The following is a 12,918-nucleotide window of genomic DNA, read 5'->3' as shown; positions in this document are numbered from 1 at the left end:
ACACGACCGTCGGACTGGAATTGTATACCACAGCCATAAAACATTTTACTTGGAGACGTATTGATACAGTACGAGGTTTATTATAACGTCACTACTAGAATGATTGGAGTTAGACTGGTAAAAATATTATTTTCACTATGGCCACAGCTCAGCTGTCATTTAGGGATAGATCTACTTTAGAATCCAGGAACTGAGAGAGACAACGAAAAAGATGAAAGAGGCTCAAGCTCGATAGTTGCGTTGAGACAGAAAACATCATTCTAAGAAAAAAAATTGCTATGTATATTTTTGAACTTGGGTCTAGATCTAAATAGGTTAGAGAGGTTTATAAAGGTTTATAATCCTAGATCTGCTTCATAAGTTCATTACTACTTTAAATTCTCTGTCATCAGGAACGAGGTGAGGAACTCGATATGGCTTTTGACATCTGTGTGGTGGGAGCAGGAATGGTGGGTTCAGCTGCAGCCAAGTGGCTTGCAATGGATGGTACGAAAAAAGTTTGCTTGATCGGACCACAGGAACCAACTGAAGAAGTAAGTATTAATTGAGGCAGAGTTTTATTAATACCCCCCCCCCCCCTGTATCACATGTACTGAACTGTATATTGTCATTGTGGGCCATATTATGTTGTTTGAAAATTGTATTATGAATTGAATTATTTACTAACAATCAAATAGTCATTAAACTTATGATTCAATGCATTGCGCTTTATAGATGCAGGTGCAATAAAATATGTGTAGTGGGGTTTACTGGCTAAATGCGAAATGCTGCTGCAAATCAGACGCGCGTTATTTCTTATTGTCATAGATTAACATAGGAACAGATTGATTATTTTTTGTTAACTATTGAGGCATTTTACAAGTCAAATAGCAAATATTCTTATTCGTGCGTTGGTGCAACATTTCGCATTCGGAGTCTATTCAACTCAGCTACGCCTTATTGAATATAGAGCATCTTTTCTTTCACCTAATTAAAAACCTTGCACCAATGCACTCATGCCTTTTCACTATTTGTATAATGAGATAACTTTGCAGCTGGAATATGGCCCCCGTTGTAATGTGAAGAGTTTATGCTTCTTCAAAGTTGTGTCGGGTGTAAAAATTAACCAGTCTTTTCAAGATAATGTTCAAACTGAAATCTGGGTAATACATGTAGATGCTCACTGATCAAATATCAAACACTGATGGAGAAGGAGAGGAACCTACTCTGGAGAGGAGACCAGGAAAATACATTTGAACTGAACTAAAAGAAGTATACGTAGGGCACTGATTTACTAAAATTGCATATATATTCAAATTAAGGAATATCACCCAATGTATAATCAAGTAAAGAGAATGGAAGAGCTAATGAAAATGGATGGAAAATGAATAGCATGTTGGGATGATTACATGATAATAATTTTAAACACAAAATCAGATAAAATGGTAAATTGTAAGTAGTAATTTTTTTTACCTGAAGAAAGCATGGATGCTTGTAAGCAAGCAACCAGAGGACCGACGGCTTAAGGTCTGTGGCACAACAAATCGTAATCCCGAGACAATTTGTGCAAAAACTGACACCAAAAATAATTGTCACCCCTTCAAAAATCGTCGCCTCGCCACCATTTGTGCTGTACGTGCCGGTCTCAATCATTAAGCATATTGTGCAAATTTGTGTCGGCAAAAAAAGAAACCTAGAAAAACATATTGTCTCCCATTACGCGAATAAGGGAGATAAAGTTGTTTGGTGTTACTATTCAATGCAACTCGAAGTGGGATTCCCATGTGAGCGATATTGTTCGCCGAGCTTCCAGAAAACTGTACATCATTCGTGTGATGAAGAGATACCAGACCCCAGTGGAGGACTTACAATATTCATCCAAACGTGGAGTATTGCATCTTGGTGTGGCATTCTATCACTGCACAACAAGAGTACCTCAATTGAACAGATTCAAAAGAGAGTATTGCGTCTCATCTATGGTGATCAGTATGTGGCATACAAGAATGCTCTCCAACTATAATTGACACTCTTTATCACCGACGGGATGTGCTCTGCTTGAGTTTTGCAAAGTCTCTCCTTAATTGTCAAGTTTAGTGACTGGCTACCTGAACTTCAGAGCACTCATAGATCCCTGAGACATAGTGATAAACTGAGATAACCCAAATGCAGGACTGTATCAGTGTATCACGGTATCGTAGTAGTGCCCTACCATTTCTTGTCCGACTACTGAATAAGAACGGACTGTTTTAGCTTGGTCGGCTTAAATAGATTTGATTATCATAATCAATTAGTATCTAACTATACATATACAATGTCATTATTTAATTTGTAATATTTGTTAATTAATTATTTTATGTATTATTGTAGTCCTTAAACGTGTCTAGTTTCAGATTAATTTTAATGATGTTTTACTTATTTCCCGCCAGTATAATATCTCTAAATATTCAAATTTGTATGTACACCAGGAAACGCTTCTGACTATAATCTTCATATTTTTTCACTGATTTAAGGATTTGTCCATAATTTTATTATGTTTGTGTTTAATAGATAACTTGTTTGTTTACTAGGTAATTATTTGAAATCAATAAACGTAAAATAAACGAATTATTAACACATACGCTACCCACTTTTTCATAAACTCATAATAGCACATGCATGAATCATGTCGTTTTTATTCCTTTATCATTTTATGTTTTCGTCATTTGAAATACCTCTTGCCAATTTGTTTAATGTTTCCCGCTAATTTGATGATTATTTCTGATTTTATTATATTTGAATAATGGTATACACACTATTCATTTCCCAGACACACAGTTCACTTTCAGTTAATACTTCTTTCCAGAATTTCAAAACACAATTAGTTTCAATGCAATACTTTATCCGTATTATTTATTTTGTAATTATCTATGTTACTGTTTGAATATATTTTTTAAATCATTATTGCCTTGTAGTACATCACAATTCGGCCTTAGCTGCGATGATGTTTTGATTTTTAATAAACCATTTATCTAGATTGTCTTCAACGACCAGTCTGGTGTTAAGTGTGTGTGCGTATTGGTGTGTGTCGTTGTTTGCCTTGTGTTAGAGTTGAGTGATGTGTTTGTGTGTGGGTGTATATGTGTGTATTACAGTGTATTATTATTTTCTTGTGTGGGGGGAGGGTATATATCCACCTGGTCTAGCCGTAGCAGTTGGTCAAACTCTCTGATCAGGTAATACCATATGAGCTAAACCCATTTGAACAGTTTGGTCTAACTTCCACGTGGTCTACAGTAGTGTATAGGACTTGGTTGAATTCTTGCTTGGTCCCATGACCACTCGGTATAATTTCCGAATCGTCGAATAGCCAAATGGTCAAATCGCCTTTTCGTCTTAATTCCAAATAAATATTTCCAGTCTGTTACAGGAATTTACCAAGTGGTGCTAGATCAATTAGATATTAGACCAAATAGAAATTATACCAAATGGAAATTGGATGGAATGGTAAATAGGCAAAATGACAAATAGACCAAGAGCTATATTGGTTGTAGACGAAATGGAATTAGACCATGTATAAGATTAGGCCGTTAGTCAAATCTGGGGACCGTTTCATCTACAATTTTGTCCGACAAATTATCAGATCTGACATCTTTCCTTGATTCTGATTGGCCGAGAGGCACTGTTACTATAGTAACTGTTGGATAAAATGGGACTTGTCGGATAAAACGTCCGACAAGTCCTTTCATGAAACGCTCCCCGGGTTTAGACCAACTGGCAATTTACCTTTTGGGAGGCTGATATAGAGAACAGCATACAGACCCCGTGGAGAATTTGGGTTTTATCTACTTAATTGGTCTAACAATATATTGTCTAATTCTCTGTTTGTCTAATAACACATGGGCTTAACCCATTTTGTCTAATTTACAATTGGTATAATATATACTTGGTCTAATTCTCATTTGGTCTAATGACCAATTCGTGTAATAGCCAAATGGTCTAATAGATTCTTGAAGTATGACGTCAGTTGCCATTGTGTCATGGCAGGCTGGTTCTTAACAGAGTCGCAGCTGACGATCGTCTGTCCACATTTGTATGACTTTGGCTCGTCTGAAAAAATAGGTTGCAAGTGATCAAATTCCGATAGCAGCCATTTTCTTCTATGAGAAAGATGCTTTTATTCGGCGGGTTCATTTGTTTAGAACCTGGCCTCCATGACACCATGGCATGACGTCATCGCTTCGGTGTTCTATTGCATTTTCGTGTAATGCCCAATTGAATATTTAGTCTATTACCAGTTTGTTACTGAGAGCGACCAAGTTTAAAAGTATAAGTCCAAATTCCATCTAAGACGTGAGATAAAGATGAATTGAATTGAATTGAATACCAACATGAGTTTCACTTTAAAGGGGTGGTCCAGGCTGAAAATATTTACATCCTAATACACAGAGTAGAATTCACTGAGCAAAACGCCGAAAATTTCATCAAAATCGGATAACAAATAATAAAGTTATTGAAGTTTAAAGTTTAGCAATATTTCGTGAAAACAGTCATCATGAATATTCATTAGGCGAGCTGATGATGTCACATCTCCAATTTCCGTTTTCTTATGTTATTACCGGTACATAAAATCATATTTTTTCATTATTTCATACTTGTGGGAATAATATGTCTCCCTTATAATGAAATAAGTTGCAGCAATAAATATCTAATGCACTTAATCAGTTGTCAATCCAATTTTTCTAGTTCTTGGAGGAAAAAAAATGAATAAACCTAATTTCATATAATAAAATACAAAAGAACAAGTGGAGATGTGACATCATCAGCCCACCTAATGAATATTCATGACGACTGTTTTGACAAAATATTACTAAACTTTAATATTCAATAACTTTGCTATTTGGTGTTCGATTTTGACGAAATTTTCGCCATTTTGCTCAGTGATTTCTATTCTATTTATTAAGCTATGAATACTTTTAGCCTGGACCACCCCTTTAAGTGTTGTTTAAGAACACACATATACACTTATAAACACACCCTCACACTTTGAGAAACAAACACAGTCTCTTGTGAACGAGCTCTACATGACCTGTATTTTTTTTGTGTATGTGTTCATGGAGACAACTAAGTTGAGTGTTAAGTGAAAGTGGGGCGACAATTTGTAAAGGGGTGACAATGTGTGGTGTAAGTTTTTGCACAAATTGTTGCCCAATGCAATTGTCAGGGGTTACAATTTGTGGTTCAACAAGGTCCTCTCCGATGACACGGCATTGTTTTGCAAAGGAAATAATATTTTGAGCAGCCAAATGTTCCTGCAAAAGGAATACGATTTATTGCGTCATTGGTTCAAAATCAATCTAATGCAAATAAATGCTAGTGACCAAAACAAAAGTCATGGTATTTGGCACCAAACGTAAAGTGAAAAATCAGATTCACAGAATTTCTCATGGGGAAGATTACCTCGAGAATGTAACTCATACTAACTATCTTGGTATTACTCTTGACCAGTGTCTAAACTGGTCATTACATATATCGAATACAATTAGAAAGATAAATAGAGCAATAGTGTGCATTAGGAGGATAAAGTCATTTTAACAGAGAAAATCCTTGCACAGCTGTATTACTTGTTTATTCTATCCCACATAGACCATTGTTTGGTGCTTTGAGGAAAATGTAACAAAACGGACTTGATAAAACTGCAACGCACCCAGAACAGATATGCAAGACAAAGAAACTCTACTAAACAGTCTCGGATGGCAAAGCGTTGAAAGTAGAATTAACTATCAGTATTGTATTTCTGTCTTTAAAATACATAATGACTTAGCACCCTATTACTAGAATGGTCTTGCCACAAAATGTCCTATCTATTTTTGCCACTTTTCATACCAAAACCCCGTCCTGAATTTAAAAAACAGGTCGTATTCATTCGTAGCCCCCAGTATCTACAACAAACTACCAACCTATATTCGTACAGCAACTACACTCAATTCTTTTAAGACCCAAATACGCACAATCAACCTGTCATCATTGTTAAAATAATGCAGGAAATTCCTGGTTCATGTTATTATGATGATAGAAGCCAAACTTTTTATGTCGTGCAGGTTACCGATTTCCTTTTCTTTTTTCATGTTAGTGTTTTGTTATGCTTTTAGTTAAGTTTTTAGTTTAGTTCAGTTTATTTAGTTCAATTTAGTTTAATTACATATGTGTTGTGTTATTTTGTGTAGTTCTATCTGTATGGGTTTTGTACATTAGTTCTCATTTGTATGAAATATTCATGTAACAGGGCTCTTTTGAAAAGCAGGCCTCTTGGCTCTGAAAGGATTACCCTGGTTTTTTTTATTAAATAAGACAAATAAATAAATAATGCCTTACCAAAGGGCACTAGCGCACCAAGTGGGAATCGAGCCTGGGTCACCGGAATCCGAAACGGTAACCCCGCTCTTCCGACTGAGCTATCGCGCCTCTACTTAAAAAAAATGTAATCCATGAGCACATCTGGATAGGAAAGGAATGACGAGAGAAGCAGGTTGAAAGCCAAATAGAAATGGATGACAACAGAAGCATCAACAATGTAAACAAAGCTGGAGTAAATACGAAAGCTGCAACTACAAAACAAAACTATAAGTGAAACCCAAATTACAAATAAATGTCCTATATTTCAAGTGGCAATTTGTCAGCAATTTTGTTTCTCATACATGTCATATTTCTTGCTAAATAATCTTTCTTATACAGGAGGACAGAAAGGGTGAGCGTCAGATTTTTGGATGTCATTATGATGAGGGACGTATTACAAGAGAAATTGACCCTGATTATGTGTGGGGTCTGTTAGCTAAGAGATCTATTCAACGATACAGAGACATTGAAAATGAGAGCGGTAAGAACTAATTAACTTTTATTTGAATTTATGGGCAATTTTAATTCACCTGGCACTGAAGCTAGCCAAATGAAACAATAGCTAGTGACATTGTTTATTTTTTCTTAAGTCAAGCCTATTATTTAGACCATAAAAAAGCTTGAATTCTTTTTTATTGTGATTTTTAAATTATGATTTGACAACAAATTTTAATTGAATGAAAATATAATTTGGAAAATTCATTAATGTGGGGGATATAATATGGCAAGAATAATTTAGATTTGATCTGTTTAGCTTTCTATTGAAACAATTTGTAAACTGATCACCCATTATTTATAGTTTAACTTGCCTACATACATGTGACTGGGAACCAAAGAAGTAAAATTTATTCAATTATTTGCAATTTTAAATAGTGTTAATTATTTCAATACTAATCTTTCTGGAAACTTCATGAAGATTAAACTGGTAAGCCGTGAAATGCAAGGAATCTCCAAAGTTGTATTTTGGGGTGAATTTCATTTTTCACTTCCATTATATATACATGTAGTTATTAAAACTATAGCAGCAATCCTAAAAATTACACTGGCCTACTTAATATTCTTTGCAGGAATTCATTTCTACAATGAAGTTGGATGTGTCTTCATTAATAAGACTGATTCCCAAGAATTTGATGATTATCTTGACACTGCAAGGAAGCTAGAGGCATATATTGAAACTTACGATGCATCAGAATTCCATACCAAGTACCCTTATCTCAAGATCAACCCAGACTGCCGATGCATCTGGGCTCCCCAGAACACTGGCCATATCAGTCCACGGAAGTTGGTGGCTGCCCAGCAGAAGATAGCCAGGTCACATGGTTGTGACATCATCAATGAGGTCGTCGTCGATATGGAGGAATCTGAAGACGGAGGTAAAAATCTTGTCAGGATCTCAACTGAAAGCGGCAGAGAAGTGCTGACCAGACGAGCTCTCCTCTGCACAGGATGTTTCAGTAATTTTCATCACCTCCTACCAGATGAGAAGAAGCTGGATCTGTTGTTGCGCAGAGCTGTTGTGGTGAAAGCAGAGGTCACAAAAGAAGATGCCGTGAAAATTGCGGATATGCCTACCTTCTGGCTGGGGCATGAACGTGCCTACATTTTGCCTCCCATTCTTTATCCAGATGGTAAGTTCTAAATAGTCTATCGACTGTGCAAACCAATACCCCTTTCATAAACCCAATTATGCGGATAATAGCCGCATAATTTGGTCATAAAATCGGAGGAGGACCAGAGTTATCCGCATTATTTTGATGCTGCAAAATCCGCATAATATCGGGACCAGATTTTGACTTTATGAACGCATTTCCAAAGTAATGCGGATAATTGCCATGGTGCGGTCACAAGGTCACCTTTTCCAACGCAACCTCATCGGAGGGGGCGTGTGCAGTTGCCATGACAATTATCCGCCTTTTTCAGGTCAGGCGCTCGTAAAAATAGTGCAGATTATTTTGTGAATGCAATTTTTATTGAATTATCCGCATCACTCTTAGGTGGATAATTGGAGGATGGGTTTATGAAAGGGGAAACAGATCCTGATGAAAGAATTTTGAGAAATGGAAGTAACCAAAAATGAATTATCAGGCATATTCTTCTGCAACCATTGATTCCTATAATTGTTTTTTCTTTGATGACTTAAGTCACCTAGGTTCAGGGTCAGGGCTGTGACGTAACTGACGTTATTGCTTAAAGATCAGAATATTCATCAATGCAGGCTATGTGATTGGTTAAGGGGGTATCTCACTGGGCTTGAAACTAGTTCGCGACTACAAATTTTGCTAGTTGTAGAGACGTCTCTGCGACATCTCTGAGACGTCTCATGAAAATTACAGTCTCCGAGGAGTTGCAAGAAGATTAAACATGTTTAATATTTTTTGAGACTGTTTCTAGTCTCCGCGACGTCTCCGAGAAGTCTCCATCAGTTGCTGCGACGTCTTGGAGACTAATGATATCCGCGACTGCTGAGACGTCGCCGCAATGTCTCCGTGACACTTCTTCACACCGTTTGACCCACTTCAGAAACCACGTGACTGAACGCGTGCTGATATCCCTCCTCCTGCTCCAAGTCAGGTGTATGATTAGTCCTTTGCCAGGACTGTTCTACTTTTCAGTTATGTTGTTGATCAATAACACAATCTTCGACCTCTACACCCGAAAAGAAAACAGCCGCACGATTTCCTCCCATTGGTGAAGGGCGTGAAAGAGGGGATAGCGCGATGACTGGGGAAGGCGCGCATGGGATGGAGAATGAAGCAAATGGAGAGAAATAACAAGTACACCAACGTCTAGGATCTAGACTAGTGCATGATCTTTCAAACGTTCCATCGAGACGTCTCCTTGGTGAGAGCGCAATCCTTTTTTGTCTCCGAGACGTCTCCGCGACTGCAGCGACTGATAAGTTGGAGACTGTCGCGGCGACGCACAGTGGGCCGGGGTGAAACAAAAGTGCGCCAAAAGTCATTTTGGGCAATTTCAGATTTTTAATTTTTGTCATGCCCAGCTGAAAGATAACACTTTGAAGAATACTTCAACAAAATATTTCATTCCGGAATTTGCATAAAGGTTGTTAATTTCCTACCTCAAATCGTAAAATGTGACATTTTGCGAAATGTCGCGTATATGACAACCTAGTTGAAAAACAGGCCATTTCACAAGAGGTTTTTCATTAAGGAATCGGAAATGGCCCCCACATAATCCTGATATATTCTTTTTCCATGTGAAAGGGTTCAAAGTAGATAAAAGGCACCTTTCATGAGGTCTATAGGATGATTATTCCTCGAAATAGGCTGAAAATCCATGGTTTTTTGCACTTACATTAGAAACGTTTAGATTTCCCTGGATTTCCGTTTAAATTCTATAAGCACCATTTTCTCCGATGTCTAAGCTTTAAGTCGATACCAAATTTAGCTGCCCGTATTTGCCCGTTTTCATGTTAGAGCCGATTTAACTTGACACAACACCCCCAAAAACCTGTTCGAAAACGGTCATTTTCATACCGCGCAGTCATCGCAGCGCACCGTGTGGGGTGTACATTGCCGTTCGCTAGCTTTTGCACGGCGAGGACGATTTCCCTTCCATTCCATGAAAATGACATGAATTCCGGGCATTATGTAAACAAAATAAAGGTTGCTAACGCAAATAAGGGCTATACCAACAACTCTTCCAGAGATAAAACTTACTTGTAGAATAATTTCAGCCCAAAACCCTCCTCATATTGATACATTCGTAGTGCGTTTTACACAAATCAACACAGCCTGATAAAGCACAGTCAGTATTTTTCAGATTTTGATTTTTTTTCAATAAATCTAATTAATGATAATTTTGATGCCATAAAATTATTTTCGGCATCTCATACACACTTTTTATGCATGTGAAAAGCATAAACCAACACTCACCCGGGTCAATCTTAAAGAAACACATAACACAAAGTTTATATACTGCACATGGTTTAGTGTAATTTGTCTAGTCACAGATAGGTTCTAAGTAGCCAATCAAAATTTGGTATAAAGGTGACGTCATATCGAATTTAAATTATGTTCAGTCGATTCTGCGCCCAAAATTACCCACAGACAACATGTTAAAGTAAAAATCTAACATGGAATATAATTTTGGCGCACTTTCAACCTATTCTGGCCCACTGTGCGACGTCTCCGTTGGTGAGATAGGGCCTTTAGGTAAATCGTTACAGGAAAGGTCAGTTAGAAAGATGACGAGATGCACAAAATTGTGTGCATTTAGAATAATGGTTTCGTTACTCAATGAAAAAGTTGCTAGCTGCCGTCTCATTCACAATTTCATTCGGATTTTTCTTCTCTTCGAAATTAATTACGTCTGTCATCAAATGAAAAGCAAATGGTAATATTAGACAAGAATACACTGATTTTTTGTCACACCTGCATAGCAGAGTGAGACTATAGGCGCCGCTTTATGAAATATGGACATAAGGGTAATCAAGTATCACTGACAAGTCTTAGGTCACATGATCAAGGTCAAATGTAATTTAGGGCCGAGGAGCTTAGTATTTTATCATTATATGAATAGTGTTGTGAATAATTATTTTATAGTACTTTTCAAAGTCAGCACTGTTACTATATGTAATGCAGGTGAGACTACCATCAGAGGCGCTCCACTTTTTTGTATTTTATCTTTGTGATGGTGAAAAATTTGGAAAATTTGGTCTAGCTTTCCTTAATGTGTACTGAAATTCTTGTCAAGAATTTATCCTGGGTTTGATTATCAAAATACCACCCACTATATGTTCAGATCCTCGTAAAGAGTGTTTGATGTGTTAATTATCATTTCATTTCATCCTCGCAGGAAAGTACTACATCAAGATTGGATTGAGTCACTTTTCCTCCGACATTCTTCAAGGTCTTGACAAAGCCGTCCAGTGGTTTTACAGCAAAGGAAAGGAACACCCTGGTGTAAAAGACACAATAGATTCACTTCAAAGATTCATGCCAGGTAAGAAAAAAGCAGATCATACTCTCAAGCATGATGTTAAATTCTACATTCCATGCTAGACTCATTTATTGTGTTCTGTTTGTGTCTGTGTTCACAATGTTAGGGGAAATATCTGTGGAGTGTTTCATCAACATTTTTGTCCGACAAGTTGTCAGATCTGACATCTTTCTCTGACTCTGATTGGCTGTGAGGCACTGTTACTATGGTAACTGTCGGATAAAATGGGACTTGTCGGATAAAACATCCGACAAGTCCTTTCATGAAACGCTCCCCTGATATTAAGTCCTCCTCAATTTGGAATTGCTTAATCTTTCCAGATAACTGCACGGGGAAAACAACAGATTTTGCTTATAATAAAATGTTGTGAATTATATAAATATTTTACATTATTCTCTATCTATTTTTTATTCTTTATTTTATTATTGTTTTTTTGGGGGAGGGGCTGCCATTGCAAGGTGGACTTTCATAATGGACTCTAAACAAGTGATCACATCCTTCGATCTCAGAGGAATCTCCCTTTATGTGAACAGTGTTTTCATTATCATACTATTGAAATGTTGCAAGAAACTTGCGATCAAATTATTGCAAGTCTATTTTCGGTGCCTAAATCAATCATGTTTCATGCAACAAGGAATGTCATCTGATTTGCTGCAGCTAAAATTGATCTATTGATTTTAAAATTGCAGCATAATATTTTCAATTGATTGCAGATATTTTCTTGCAACACCACTATGGGTTTCCTTCATGTATATTTATGGTCATATTACTTAGTGGATCGAGAATTTACAGGGGGCATTGGGACAAAAATCATTTACAAGCTGAAAACAGATCTTACTTTCTTGTCACGATAATTTGACAAGCAGATAAAAGGGTCATTACCACTTTAATGTGTAGTGTGTTTCAGTGTCCTAAAAAGTTTTGGGACACGTAAAAAAAGAAGAAACTGCCCTAATGATAGACAACATCGTGATTTTTTTGCATTTATTGCGATGACACCACTTTAGCCATGCATTCCCCCTCACTAAAGTATAGGCAAAAAGGGGTCTTCCCCATCTAGTTGTTGCATTTTCCCCTCAAAAACGTTTGAACAAGCAAAACAAAACATAATCTAATGAAGGATTTTATTATGGTGGGCAAGCTTTTAGTTTATTTACAGTGACACCTCAAGATTTAAACCAGCTCATATTCATAGTAATGATGTCTGTATACTTTTGCATTTGCAGACCTGAAGCCTGTCTCGCTGATCACAGATAGCTGTATAACAACATCAACACCAACAAAGCAGCTGTACTGTGACATGCTTACAGCTCGTACCGGTGTCGTGGTGGGGATGAATGGCTGGGGAGCGAAGTCTAGTGATGAGATCGGTCGGATGGGTGCATCTATGATAGGCAAAGGATCATGGGACCACGACCTTCCTGCAGACAATTTTAAGGTTCTGTTTAAGGACAACAAGAAAGATACCATTTAATGTACCATAGTTTTAATACTTAACGCTGCTTGTGAGGAGTGGCATGTAACTGAGGAATGGATTTTCTGATCACTGGTTTTATTGTCTCACCTGCATGCATAGCGGAGTGAGACTATAGGCGCCGCTTTTCC

General features: G+C 37.2%; 1 protein-coding gene across 2 annotated transcripts in view; it reads left to right on the top strand.

Annotated features, from left to right (window-relative positions):
• LOC121415550 (monomeric sarcosine oxidase-like) overlaps positions 1 to 12,918 on the top strand; it is a 38,532-nt gene extending 25,614 nt beyond the window's left edge. For both annotated transcript variants that reach the window (XM_041608797.1, XM_041608796.1), the window contains exons 2-6: positions 393 to 533; positions 6,691 to 6,832; positions 7,419 to 7,979; positions 11,170 to 11,316; positions 12,540 to 12,918. In XM_041608797.1, the coding sequence (XP_041464731.1) occupies positions 414 to 533; positions 6,691 to 6,832; positions 7,419 to 7,979; positions 11,170 to 11,316; positions 12,540 to 12,787 (1,218 nt within the window). In that variant the 5' untranslated portion in view covers positions 393 to 413 and the 3' untranslated portion in view covers positions 12,788 to 12,918. The remainder of the gene's footprint in view (positions 1 to 392; positions 534 to 6,690; positions 6,833 to 7,418; positions 7,980 to 11,169; positions 11,317 to 12,539) is intronic.

This window comes from Lytechinus variegatus, chromosome 5 (genome assembly GCF_018143015.1).
Source record: "Lytechinus variegatus isolate NC3 chromosome 5, Lvar_3.0, whole genome shotgun sequence".
Lineage (NCBI taxonomy): Eukaryota > Metazoa > Echinodermata > Echinoidea > Temnopleuroida > Toxopneustidae > Lytechinus > Lytechinus variegatus.
Note: the sequence above shows the minus strand (reverse complement) of the source record. Positions and strands in the feature narration are given on the sequence as shown.